Source organism: Dreissena polymorpha, chromosome 2 (assembly GCF_020536995.1).
Source record: "Dreissena polymorpha isolate Duluth1 chromosome 2, UMN_Dpol_1.0, whole genome shotgun sequence".
Classification (NCBI taxonomy): Eukaryota; Metazoa; Mollusca; class Bivalvia; order Myida; family Dreissenidae; genus Dreissena; species Dreissena polymorpha.
Window position 1 is genome coordinate 130,871,319 of NC_068356.1, and position 14,857 is coordinate 130,886,175.

The following is a 14,857-nucleotide window of genomic DNA, read 5'->3' on the forward strand; positions in this document are numbered from 1 at the left end:
CTACATTTTTGTATGTTTTCGATCTATTTGGTTTGAAAGGCGCATACTCAAAAACACACCAGAACGACAAATACACGCATGCTGAATTTAAGGCGTCAAAACTCCGTAACGAAGGGGCGACAACAATTTTGTTCGATTCGTCGTCAAAGCTCGAGGCTCAAACAAGCAAAATAATGGGGGCTTTGTGGATGACCCGTTGGAAAAGCAAACATATTTCTGCATCGAAGCTTAATACTTTGTAAAGCATGCTCCGCGCAAAAAAAATAACTGTATTTAACGTGAACAACGTATAGGATCTGCCATGATTTTTATTAAGGGCACCTGTTTTACATGTTTATTATCCTAGTGTAGCCGCTGATTTCAGTGTAACCGTTTGATATTCTTCAAAAAGAGGCGAGGAGCCATCAATCGCAAAATTCACGTGGAGTTCAATTTAAATTTCAAATTTTCATTCTCATAGAATTGTTAAAGTTATTAAGTAAAAAAAAAAATTGTCAATACTTTTCTATTGAAATAGTCTGCCCATTGTTAAGCAAAAAATGGCGGAGTATGTAGAGCAGAGTACAGAGTCTTTACTCCAGGATGCACTCACAATTTATTCTTCATGTGAGCTGGCACACATTTACGCTCTTAGTGCGGTATTGGGAAAAACTTTGAATTCGTACTATCCGCCACAGGTTGATTCATACACATCTTCCCAACCCTATAATCTTAGAAACACAATGCTTTTATATAATTGTATATTTGCTCAATATTTGAATATATTTCCATCTCGAAATTACAAAAAAAGTACAAAAAGAAAACAATAAGAAAAAATATTAAATTAAACATTTGCAGTTGTACATAGAAATAAGAAATGTTACATTGATTCATTGATAACACATTCATATATTTGTATGTATGTGCGATTAATTTATTCATAATTTTGTGTAAGTATTTTTTTTAAATGTTTTCAATGTTTATCCACTTGACAAAACCAGGTATGCTACATGTAGCAAAAGCATTTATATCATATTGACGCATGTGCGCAGCGGGTAATCAGATTCCCCGCTGCGGTATTCAGATTATCACCTTCAATCGGAGGCAATTTAATAACACCCCGCTAATTAGATAGCAGGATTAACAGCTTCAATAAGTTGTGATTTAATTAAAATCCCGCTGATAGTTTACCTATGTATTCCGTTGATATTTCTATCATGAATTAAATGAAACACAAGTTAAATGCCCCATCTGTTATATTTCTTTATAAATTTTAATGGTATTCATTCCTGGTTTTTTATCATTGTTCACCTTTGTTATTACAAGCATGATCTTGAATTATGTAACACCTTCTTAGCATATGTATATGTAACTGTTGTATATACATTTTTTCTATTTTTTCATTTCATTGTTCTTTTCTTATTCTAACTTTACAACCTTCTTTGCACATGTATATGTAACATAGTTGTATATAGTTGTATATATTTTTCTTTCGTTTTAAATTCTGTATTCTATCTTTTATTCTAATTTTACTACCTTCATTGCATATGTAACATAGTTGTGTATATATTTATTTCATTTTTTTATTCTTTCTATCTTTTATTCTAACTACACTACCTCCTTTGCACATGTATATGTAACATAGTTGTATATATATATTTTCTTCTTTTTTTTTTATTCTATCTTTCTATCTTTTTTTCTAACTATACTACCTTCTTTGCATATGTATATGTAACATAGTTGTATATATATTTTTCAATATTTGTACTGTATGTTTTTGTGATATGTACCACTTATTATGTATTATATTTTTATATACACATTCCGGCCAAAATGCCGGTGTATGTCCTGGATTTAAAAAAAAAATATTATTACATTCTACTATATTCTGATTTGGAATTGAGGATAACTTATTCATTGACAGACAAGCTTGTCTAAATCTGTGCAGTTTTATTTCAAAACAACATCTGCAAATTTTAACGTCTTATTTATATAGTTCGGCCTATGTTTTTTTTTTATTTTCTCGTTTAAATATTTGGGACTATTTCGGCCTATTTTTTACGAAATTCAAAATTTGGCTCTTTCAAGAGGTGGCCTCCACGTGGCAAGAGCTGGGCAACATATTCATTATGTTGGCAAACAACCTCGTTTATATATAGAGAGAACTTGAGTGCTTTGCAGTGATTTAGTGCTGTGCAGGGGTGATAGGCTGCATGACTCATTTTCTTGACACCTGACGGTTTGTACAGCGGTTTAAGTTCTTGTGTGGATTTACCGAAATCCCCGCTAAGAGGCAACATATGCTTGCTTAATAATTAACATTAATATCATTATTATCACTACTATAAGAAAGTACTATAATGCTTTCTTTATGCTTAGTAATTAATACTAATATCATTAAACTTGTTGCTTACCGGTGTATTGATGCAGTCGATAACGAGCACCCCGCCGGGACTACAGTAGGGTGCTAATACACACGTGTACCGTGTGCAATACCCGATTCAAGCAACGACGTGTCAGAACGCGGATTTCGATAATTCAACCTGTTAAAAATGTGCTCGCTCGTAAATCGAAATCACCGTTACTCCGCTAAGAGGCAGCGTATGGAGTGCTCAAAAATTAATATAAATATCATTATTTGTACAGTTATGCGATGGCAAGAAACAATCATACCAATGACATATTGACCATATAAGGCGTGAATATGGGGGATTTCGGTACTCGGCGGGCGAATGTAGAATTACCGAAATCCCTGGCCTAGTGTTTTTGTCTTTCTGACTGATTTCTACAATAAGTAAGCAATATAATGATTCTTTGACTCTTGCAGGTTTGTACAGCGGGGATTTCGGTACCGGCGCGTATCTATGCTCTTGTGTAGAATTACCGAAATCCCCGCTAAGAGGCAGCGTACGGTGTCAATAGTGCTTAAAAATTAATATTAATATCATTATTTGTACATCAACAGTTATGCGATGCCAAGAAACAATCATATCAATGACATATTGACCATATAAGGCGTGAATATGAGGGATTTCGGTACTCGGCGGGCGAATGTAGAATTACCGAAATCCCTAGCCTAAGTGATAATTTTTCAACCTAGGTCACCAAAGGTGATATTGTTGATAGTGTTATTGTCTTTCTGACTGATTTCTACAATAAGTAAGCAATATAATGATTCTTTTGACTCTTGCAGGTTTGTACAGCGGTGATTTCGGTACCGGCGCGTGTCTATGCTCTTGTGTAGAATTACCGAAATCCCCGCTAAGAGGCAGCGTACGGTGTCAAGAGTGCTTAAAAATTAATATTAATATCATTATTTGTACATTAACAGTTATGCGATGGCAAGAAACAATGATACCGATGACATAGTGACCCTGTAAGGCGTGAATATGGGGGATTTCGGTACTCGGCGGGCGAATGTAGAATTACCGAAATCCCTGGCCTAAGTGATAATTTTTCAACCTAGGTCACCAAAGAGGATATTGTTGATAGTGTTTTTGTCTTTCTGACTGATTTCTACAATAAGTAAGCAATATAATGATTCTTTTGACTCTTGCAGGTTTGTACAGCGGGGATTTCGGTACCGGCGCGTGTCTATGCTCTTGTGTAGAATTACCGAAATCCCCGCTAAGAGGCAGCGTACGGTGTCAAGAGTGCTTAAAAATTCATATTAATATCATTATTTGTACATTAACAGTTATGCGATGGCAAGAATCAATGATACCGATGACATAGTGACCCTGTAAGGCGTGAATATGGGGGATTTCGGTACTCGGCGGGCGAATGTAGAATTACCGAAATCCCTGGCCTAAGTGATAATTTTTCAACCTAGGTCACCAAAGGGGGTATTGTTGATAGTGTTTTTGTCTTTCTGACTGATTTCTACAATAAGTAAGCAATATAATGATTCTTTTGACTCTTGCAGGTTTGTACAGCGGGGATTTCGGTACCGGCGCGTGTCTATGCTCTTGTGTAGAATTACCGAAATCCCCGCTAAGAGGCAGCGTACGGTGTCAAGAGTGCTTAAAAATTCATATTAATATCATTATTTGTACATTAACAGTTATGCGATGGCAAGAATCAATGATACCGATGACATAGTGACCCTGTAAGGCGTGAATATGGGGGATTTCGGTACTCGGCGGGAAAATGTAGAATTACCGAAATCCCCCCTAAGCGGCAACTTATGCTGTCAAGTGTGCTTAATAATTAACATTAATATTATTTTTTGCATGTTAACATTCAAGCAAAGCCAAAAACCAAGAATACAAATGATATTTTTGACACTTTCAGATGTAAACATGGGGGATTTCGGTACTCAGTGGGCGAATGTAGAATTACCGAAATCCCCGCTACAAGTCCATATTTTTCAAAAGAAGTGAGATATTGTTGTCTGTTTTTGTCTTTACCTCTTCTTTCTAATATCAAAAGCCACCCAGATGATTTTTTGACACTTGAAGAGCTTTACAGCGGGGATTTCTGTTCCTGATCGTGCTTGTGAAAACATGCACTATGGATTTATACGCGGAATCCCAATAATTATGTATATATTTTAGTTTTTCACTACCAAAAATGGAACAAAAACAATTTTTCATCAGTGAATTGATAGTATTTTGCAATATTCTATCTTAATATCCGCAGTATTTTGATAAATAATAAATATTATTGGGGATTTCTGGAGGATTTCTGGGGATTTCTGGGGATTTCGGGCTCGGAATCCCAATAATTATGTATATATTTTAGTTTTTCACTACCAAACATGGATAAAAACAATTTTTCATCAGTGAATTGATTGTATTTTGCAATATTCTATCTTAATATCCGCAGTATTTTGATAAATAATAAATATTATTGGGGATTTCTGGGGATTTCTGGGGGATTTCTGGGGATTTCTGGGGATTTCGGGCTCGGAATCCCAATAATTATGTATATATTTTAGTTTTTCACTACCAAACATGGATAAAAACAATTTTTCATCAGTGAATTGATTGTATTTTGCAATATTCTATCTTAATATCCGCAGTATTTTGATAATTAATAAATAGTCTTGGGGATTTCTGGGGATTTCTGTGGATTTCTGGCTTGGAATCCCAATAATTATGTATATATTTTAGTTTTTCACTTCCAAACATGGATAATAACAATTTTTCATCAGTGAATTGATTGTATTTTGCAATATTCTATCTTAATATCCGCAGTATTTTGATAAATAATAAATATTATTGGGGATTTCTGGGGATTTCTGGGGGATTTCTGGGGATTTCTGGGGATTCCAGATCGGTGAAAAAACATGGCCACCAGTGGGCGGGGCATTTTTCTCTATATGTATATAGTGTAAACATGTGAACACTCTAGAAGTCACATTTTTGGCCCAATTTTCATGAAATTTGGTCAGAACATCTGTTTTCTTGATATGACTGTTGAGTTGGAAAATGGTTTGGATCGGTAAAAAAAAATGGCCGCCAGTTGAAACTCGGTCGTGCTGGTTCAAAAACTAGGTAAAAAACAAACAAACTTGTGAACACTGTATAAGTCACATTTGATGCCCAATCTTCATGTAACTTTGTTAAAATGTTTGTCTAAATGATATGTTGGTTGAGTTCAAAAATGGTTCCGGTCCGTTAAAAAACCATGGCTGCCAGGGGGGGGGGGCCCATTTTCCTGATATTTATATTGTAAAAAAAAGCTTGTGAACATTCTAGAAGTCACATTTTTTGCCTAATCATCATGAAACTTAGTCAAGACATTGGTTTTATTGATATCTTGGACAAGTTGGAAAATGGCTCCAATCGGTGAAAAAAAACAACAAACTTTTTAGCTCATCTGATTGCTCAAGTGAGGTTTTAGGATCGGTCGTTGTCAGTCATTAGTGTTTTATACAGGAAGGAAAAGGGGCGTGGTGCAAAATTAAAAAAAAGGGCACTTTAGCGCGCGACATCCATAAAAAGGGCACAAATATATCTGTATAGGGACTTAATAACAAGCTTTGTTACACACAAACATTGTATGTATAGTTTTGAGATTTATTGTTGAATAATTAAACCAACAAAATCCAGAATGTATATTTTATTATGTGTTTTATATTTTCATGTAGTAACAAAAAACAAGATTAAACACCATAGGATATATATCTTATACAAACTATAGCTTTTCAAAGAAGTCTTAGAATACTGTTAAATGAGTTACCCTCTTAAACAATTATTTATATTTAAAACGTTACACACATTGCACAAACAAGTCCTTACACGTAGGGCCCAATAGGTGTTGGCATGTACATTGACACGTATACCAAATATACATGATATACAACTGGCTTCCCTGCAAGCACTCAAGTCGAGGATCCTTTATATGACAACTGGGCTTTCAAATAACTTAATTATTTTATTTTTATTTAATAAATGACATGGTGAAATATGCATGTACTAAAATGAAAGTGTTGCCGCATAAAATTGTAAACGGGTATTGTTTTCACTTTGAACTTCCATGACCACGTGTTGTATTGTGTACATTTTATTTCGCAAAAAGTGTAACTAGGAACGGCGCAGTACTGTCTTTTGTTCATTGTCAATTAATTCAATACACGTTAATTGGTCTCCGATGTAAACTTGGTTTGCTTACAAAGCAATTTGCATCAATTTCTAATTTACATTTCGTCGAAAGTGGAATGCCAAAATCGGAAAGCGTACGTTGCGACATTCTAAACACAAATGATAAGTGGTACAAGTTCAATATTTTTGTAAAATTCATGTCTGTGTTTGCCAATTAACATATTTTGACAAGTTACAAACATGTCATAATGTTCTTAATTGAACCAATGTTGCAGGCCTACTACTGTTACAACAATTAACAACTTTTGGCCAAACAGGGTCCAAGACGGGGTATCAACTTCTTTGCCGACATTCACACGTTATTGTAATCAAGGCCTTCACAATTCGGTTCCCGCACTAAAAGAGTTAACAATGAAAATCAGTTAAAGCAGGAATTGTTGTTTCCGCTAAGCCTGCGCAGACCACACAAGTAATCTTATGCAACAATTAATGTGCATGTGAGGCTCAGTTACATTTACCACATGTGATGAATGATAAATGATGTAGGCTTAATGTTAGTAATGCCATTAGAAAACACATTATGGATGCACTTTGGTTTTTAATTTTGTTTAGACAACACACATTTTTATGCCCCCCTTCGACGGAGCGAAGAGGGGTATATTGTTTTGCACATGTCGGTAGGTCGGTCGGTCCGTCCGTCCGTCCACCAGATGGTTTCCAGATGATAACTCAAAAACGCTTATGCCTAGGATCATGAAACTTCATAGGTACATTGATCATGACTCGCAGATGACCCCTATTGATTTTGAGGTCACTAGGTCAAAGGTCAAGGTCACGGTGTCCCGAAATAGTAAAATAGTTTCCGGATGATAACTCAAGAATGCTTATGCCTAGAAACTTCATAGGTACATTGATCATGACTGGCAGATGACCCCTATTGATTTTCAGGTCACTAGGTCAAAGGTCAAGGTCACGGTGACCCGAAATAGTAAAATTGTTTCCGGATGATAACTCAAGAACGTTTATGCCTAGGATCATGAAACTTCATAGGTACATTGATCATAACTCGCAGATGACCCCTATTGATTTTCAGGTCAAAGGTCAAGGTCATGGTGACCCAAAATAGTACAATGGTTTCCGGATGATAACTCAAGAAGGCTTATGCCTAGGATCATGAAACTTCATAGGTGCATTGATCATGACTCGCAGATGACCCCTATTGATTTTCAGGTCACTAGGTCAAAGGTCAAGGTCATTTGAAAAAAAGTTATGAGCTATTGTCATCACCTTGGCGTCGGCGTCTGGTTAAGTTTTGTGTTTAGGTCCACTTTTCTCATAAAGTATCAAAACTATTGCATTCAAACTTGGTACACTTACTTACTATAATGAGGGGACTGGGCAGGAAAAGTTAGATAACTCTGGCGTGCATTTTGACAGAATTATTTGCCCTTTTTATCCTTAGAAAATTAAAAATTTGGTGAAGAAAAAAGTATACTTTTTGCGATTGGGAATATAGCTGAATTTCGGCTATAAAATCGGGCCAAAAAAAACCCTGCCTAGGACCATGAAACTTCATAGGTACATTGATCATGACTGGCAGATGACCCCCATTGATTTTCAGGTCACTAGGTCAAAGGTCAAGGTCACAGTGACTCGAAACTGTAAAATGGTTTCCGGGTGATAACTCAAGAATATTTAGGCCTAGGATCATGAAACTTCATAGGTACATTTATCATGACTTGCAGATGACCACTATTGATTTTTTACTACATAGCCTTGCATCATGCATAGATTAGTGTACAAGTAGTACTGCTTTGTTAGTTGTTAAATATTATATGTTAAAGAATAAAATAAACATTAAATGGGTGGATTTGGTCGGCTGTATGGGGAGGAGGAGGCCGAATATGTCCCAAAATTAGTCAGTGAAAACCAAGATTTGGTCAGGAAAAAGTCAGTGAAAAGTTAGGGAATTTTATTTCATCGGGTTTGTGGCAACCCTGATAAACTACATAGCAACTTTATATTTGGCTTACTGGGGGGCATTGTGTTTCTCAAAGAAATCTTGTTATTTATCTTCTTGATTCTCTTCCACAGTCACTTGGCGCGGGGAGTACGGAGTCCAAATGAAGACATTTATGATGACATAGATGGAAGTTTCCAGGAGCTCACAGACAGAGTATGTACACTGGATGGGGACGCAAATATTCACCACACATTGTAAAAAATTATTGTATAATTGCTTGTTCAGGACGGGTATTTACTGACCAATTCTCAAACTTAAGTATAAAATTAAAAGATATTATTGAATCTATAATGTTTGATAGTATAATGCAGTTCAATGACATGGAATTTAATGGGTCTATGTACACAAATCTTCATTTAAAAGTATTTATTTTCAACCTAAGCAACCTTTATAGTCTGCATACATGTATAAGAAAATGCTCAACATATTTTTATTGATTCTTAATCTATATTGTTTATTCCTATGTCCCAGAATGTATTAGTAAATCATGGCCCAGACCATGAATATGAGATAAAATCTTTGAAATAAAATGTTCAAAGCCAATTTACTGCCTCATGGTATTTTTCTTACATTTTCTGCAATAATTGCCTAAATTTTAGCCCACTGAACAGAAGCTCAGCAGTAGGACAGGACCTGGCTTGTTTTGATAGAGAAAAAGTTGTTTAAGAAGTTTGAGATGCTGAATTTGTTTTTTGTTGTTTTTTTTCAGATAAAGTATTTAGAGAAGCAGGTTGTGAAAGTGTCAGATGAGAAAACACGCGAGGACAGTCTAAAACACAGAAATAAAGATGAAAACAGTATTCTTATCAAAAGGTAACAGTGGATTGGGTTATGTACTGCTTTTCACAAGTTGGAAATGATGCCTTTTAATGGTCAATGACAGTTACATTATTGTTCTTTATGTAAAGATGGGCAAACAGATGATTGCTATTATTTTGTAGTCCTATATTGAAGTAAATCTTTGTTTTCTTCATAGTTTAGAGAAACAAATAACTGACCTGTTAGAAATACAAATTATTGAATTTGGAAACTAAGTTTTAAATGAAAATTATGAAAAACATGTTCTTACAGAATTGTTCTAAACATTTGAATTTAGTAACTCATTGCTGTGTTTGTTAGTTTTTATCATAATTGTTGGTTTTCTTGCTTTAAAAAATGTGTACTGTTTAAAAAAATTGTTTAATAACAGATGTGTTATACGTAAGTCTGCCAGTGTATATTTTATGTAAACATAATAAGTATTTGTTTAGCCATGTAAACTAGTTTTGCATAATGTTGTACGTTTTGGAGTCCATGCTACCCGGAATGTTTTCACTAACCATTGGTTTGTCTGAATTTTATAACAGCTTAGTGGACAGGTAAGCAAGATGTGTTGTTTGTTGGGTGACATATTCTCCGCAAGATTCCTGAAAATTTCTGTAATAACTATGTAATATACATGTATATGGATGGTGGATGTTAAAATATCTTGCCGCAAATGTTAAATCATGTAAATCATATGTGGATTTGTTGTATGTAACATATGTCTCACTATTGCAAAGGTCAAGTTCAAACTTACTACAAATGAACACCACAAGGAGACTGAATGTTGGATATATTGCCCACTTCCATACCTCAATGGTCAAGGTCACTTACCATGAAACAGATCGTTATAGTAGACATGTGGAGTTTTAGACAAAAGTGGAATGGGGGGTACATGTCCTATTGGCAAATTTCTTGTTGCCATGTAGAAACAATTGTAACCAAATTTGATTGCCATGTACGATCTCATATTTCAACAAGAATTGTAGAATGTATTTTAAACATTGCTCTGCATTCTTGCGGGGAATACATGCAGTGTGGGTTTTGTGTTGTAGTGGTCAAGGTTGCTAACAGCTGTATGCTTTTCTTTTATTTTATTTCGTTATTTTAGACAAAGTCTTATTCCATTACACATTATGAACTTTTAGATAGCAGTGTTACTTTTTTTTCTCTCTAGTAATTAAACATTATTTGTTTATATTTAAACATTATATAATGCATTTTTTTTACTTTGTTTGTCCATTGTTATTTTAATTCATTAAAGTTTTGTTGAAAAAAGTGCACAATACCACTGAAAACTTTAAAATCGATGTGATAAATCTGCCATTGAATATAATGATTTTTGTTTGTTACAAAACTGTTTTGTTTTATTTTTCAAGAGATGAAGGTTTTTTACATGGAATAATAATAAGAATTATCATAATAACAATTATTATGTGCATCTGACTATTATAGACAAAAATAGATAGAACATATAATATGCTTATGTTTTAAAACATATAAAACCACTTATTATACGTGGTACCAATACAAATCGTGGTTTTTAATTTGCATTCTCAATTAGATATATTTCTGCATTAAAAGTGCATGCCATAATCGGATTTGTTAATTTTCTGTCTTGTCTCATTAACTGCATTTTGTGAACATAATCACTCTAGTCCATATACATCTTTGAAATTGTCACTGTAGCAACTTTTTTTGTCACAGCTTGTTTTTAAATACACACTTTTTACAGGGCACTATTGTAACTTAAAGTTTGACGGAAGACTGATGTCCAATTTTCACAACGCAACTTTAGTTCTAAATGCTGAGTGCATTTAAAACATCAGTATCCAATTTTAATGTCATTGAAAATTCCATACATGGTTTATCTAAAGATATTCATGTCTCAGCAGGAGGTACTAGTTTAATGCTTCTAATGCTAATGTAGTCTTTATTTTACTTAAAAAAAATCCATTACTTTATCCAGACTGTAATGTAATTGAGCCTTTCTGTGGGAAAATAGGGCATAATGCATGTTTGTAAAGTATAATCCCAGATAAGCCTCTGCAGTCCACACAGGCTGGTCAGGGTTTACAGTTTCTGACTAGACTAAAATAAAAGTGGAATGTTTTGTCCCTGATTAGCCTGATAAGACTACACAGGCTAATCCAGGAAACACTTTTGATTTCATTAAGCCCTGTTTTCCCCAATTGCGGCTCTGCTGTATTTTGTATGTAACTACATTTGCACTATCGTCAATATTCTATTACTCTAATAGGCATAATAATGCTCTATTTAGCACCGTATGATAACCATATGTGATTGCAGAGTTGTGTAACTTAAAATGAAAATAAAGTTTATTGATACTCCTGTTATTTCTGCAATTTGTTGTGTGGTGAAATTGAAAGTATGTTATTAGATTTGGTCTTGTATTCTCTTTTGTAGAGGACTTCAAGTATGACAGTTATGTTTCTGAACATGATCCTTGAAGTTCAATACAGATTAAAAAATGTATTTTGAAAGAAAAGGAATTCACAACATGTTATCATTATATATATTGGTTTTACCTGTTGGTTTTTTGTGGAGAATTCCTGCTGTTTACGTTTTCTTTTCTCTGCAGGATTCACACGCTGGAGGAGCAGCTTAAAGATATGGAGGTCAAGTCTGATGAGCGGGTGCGGGTAGAGCAGAAAAAACTGCATGACCTTGTGGTACATTGGTGGACATTTTGTATGATACAGGGTGTCTTTTGGCAGTATTTTGTGTGATTTCATGGATAAGTGTGGATAAGCTTTTGTTGTTGTTGTGTTTTTTGGCAATTGAAGGCATTTTCATTTCATTTACATTTTTAAAATTTTATTTTGTACTAGATGACCATTAAATGAATTTAAGCTTGTTTGCTGTTAGGTAAAATGGGTGGAGTAAAGAAACAAAATAATGTTTTCTTAAGATTGTGTGCACAGTTGTCGCTAGTTTATTGTTTTGTAATTATCATGTGTTATTGCTACAAATAAACATATCTATCAAAGATTGGTATGTACCCTGGAGAAAAATACTATGTCTTTCATTTTAGTATTTTGATGTGCATTTCAGTCCAAAAATAGCCTTGAGAATGACAAAGTGGACTACCTCACAATGAGGCTGCAGAACTTTGAATCAGAAAATGAACGCTTGAAGACTGATGTTGTACGGTTAAAGAATGAAAATGATAAATTGAGAATGGTAAAGATTTCAATATCTACTCATGTGTAATGTAAAACGAGCAATTATTATAAATGTTCATATCTAAAAATGTTCAGATTGTTCTTATTAAGAGTTCATTGTGTTTATTATGCTCCCGGTAGGGTGGCATATAGCAGTTGAACTGTCCGTCAGTCAGTCCGTCCGTCCGAAAACTTTAACATTGGCCATAACTTTTGCAATATTGAAGATAGCAACTTGATATTTGGCATGCATGTCGTCGAGCCGCACATTTTGAGTGGTAAATGGTCAAGGTCATCCTTCAAGGTCAAAGGTATACAAAACAAATCCAAGGGAAGAAACAAGCTTTGAAGGTAGATAATTTATATTTATCATTTGGCAGGTACAGATCATTTTTTCAAGGGAAGTAATAATTTTTAAAGGGATATAATAAAAAACAAGAATAAATCAAAGCGGCACAGTAGGGGGCATTGTGTTTCTGACAAACACATCTCTTGTTTTATCATTTATAATAAATATCAGGTTCAGTAGTTTCAAAAAGAGTATTTCAATATTCACTCTTTCCTGATATATGTGGCCTCAATAGGTGAAATATATCAGAAAAGAATGAAAATGGTCTGTGTCAATTTACTTTTATCCCTGCTGGATAATAAACTAAGTATTTCAATTTGTTAAACTTGTTTATTTGTGTCACAATTTAACTATTGTTTAAGGCAAACTATCTTGTCTATTTGTTTGAAAAAACATAAATTTCCTTAAAATCCATTTTAAAAAGTGCTGATCATGAGTTTGAGTATCTCTAGTATATTAGAATTGCAATTATTCTCTTGATCATTGTCTTACATTCTATATCTATGTCTACACAACTTTGTGTTGTTTCAATGTGTGTTAATGAAACCTTAAGGGCTTAAACTTGACAATTGAACTCCAATATTTGAAAATGAGAACAATTAAAAAGTATTTCCATTGTTGTGCAGGACAAGATGGAGGTCATGGATCGACTGGCGGCCATGGAGGAAGATTTCAATCGGGTTTCGGCTGAATACAACGAAATGATGTCCAAGTTTGATAGGGAGCAAATTATGACAGGAAATGTATGTTCACATCTTTGCACTTTCAAGTATTGCATGGGAAAATGTGTTGTCCAATGTGTTTGTTGCATAGTTTTAGTTAACATTTCAACAATTTTTCTATTGCATTTTTTAATTTTTGCTTCACATCTGAGTGTTGCTGTAAAGAAATTGTCAGGATTGAAATGTCTTGGACTCATCAAGTATCATGTGGTGTCACTGTATTGTTTTATTCCCCAACAGCCTGCTTCGGGAAAGGTAGTTATTTGCTCATTTTCTAAGCCTGTGTGATTGCGTGGTGTTAGTTTTCTGCTTTGGCGTATGGTTAAGGGAGGTAATTCTTATAAATAGTATACAAATGTAAAAAGAAGTTTCATCCCTTACATTTGGTGATTTGACTCAAAAAATTAATTAAAAGTCATATGTTCTATGAAATGTATTGAATAGTATATTTATAGGGTTAAACAGGAACAGAAATACATATAATATTGATGACTTGTATTTTGATATAAAATAAATGTAAATTTTAAAGAAATATGTCATATATTCCCTATAGCCACTGAAATTCATTTTATAATTAGTTTGAGATACAGTTGATTTCCACAATATTATTCTTAAAACCCCACTTTTATACTAAAATAAGCCTTTATTTAGTCATTATAATGCAGTAAGGTAGGATGGGGTTGTTAACATTTAACTTGTTTTGCAATCTCACTTTACTTGTAGTCCTAGTTCCAGTACAAATAGTTCAGTTGTCCGATTAGAGGGTTAATTTACGGTAGAGATTAATTCTATTTTAGTCAAAGAAATCAATATTTGTTATGTTCCACCTCAGAGCTTTAGCAAAAAGATTTCCTCTTAAACATATATATTTGTTTAGACCAAAACATGTTAATTATACTAAACTTGTTCTGTCATTTTTCTGTCTATTGGAATTTATAAATATTTGATGTAATCTCTGACTTTGATTTAACTTTTATTTACCGAGGCTGTAATTAAATTCATTGCAACAACCATGTCTGTAACTTTGATAACACAGTTTTTCACAAAGTTTGTTACTTTTATTTCATTGTTAATTACCAGTCACTGATAACGCATAGTTATTTATCTACACAGTTTCAATTTTCTTTTGCCATGCTTTTAGCATGTATACATACAGATACATAAATGAAAACTGGCTTTTGACATATTCTTGCTATAACTACTATATTTAATAGATTATGTTTAATTTATTGTATTTATGCCATTGATAA

The 14,857-nt window shown here is 33.9% G+C and overlaps 1 protein-coding gene across 1 annotated transcript in view; it reads left to right on the forward strand.

The window, feature by feature from the left end:
- The first annotated feature begins 539 nt into the window (after positions 1–539).
- LOC127870079 (uncharacterized) overlaps positions 540–14,857 on the forward strand; it is a 41,528-nt gene continuing 27,210 nt past the window's right edge. Inside the window, exons 1-7 of the mRNA XM_052412738.1 lie at positions 540–547; positions 8,622–8,703; positions 9,260–9,363; positions 9,897–9,908; positions 11,954–12,044; positions 12,427–12,555; positions 13,512–13,862. Of these exons, the coding sequence (XP_052268698.1) occupies positions 540–547; positions 8,622–8,703; positions 9,260–9,363; positions 9,897–9,908; positions 11,954–12,044; positions 12,427–12,555; positions 13,512–13,862 (777 nt within the window). The remainder of the gene's footprint in view (positions 548–8,621; positions 8,704–9,259; positions 9,364–9,896; positions 9,909–11,953; positions 12,045–12,426; positions 12,556–13,511; positions 13,863–14,857) is intronic.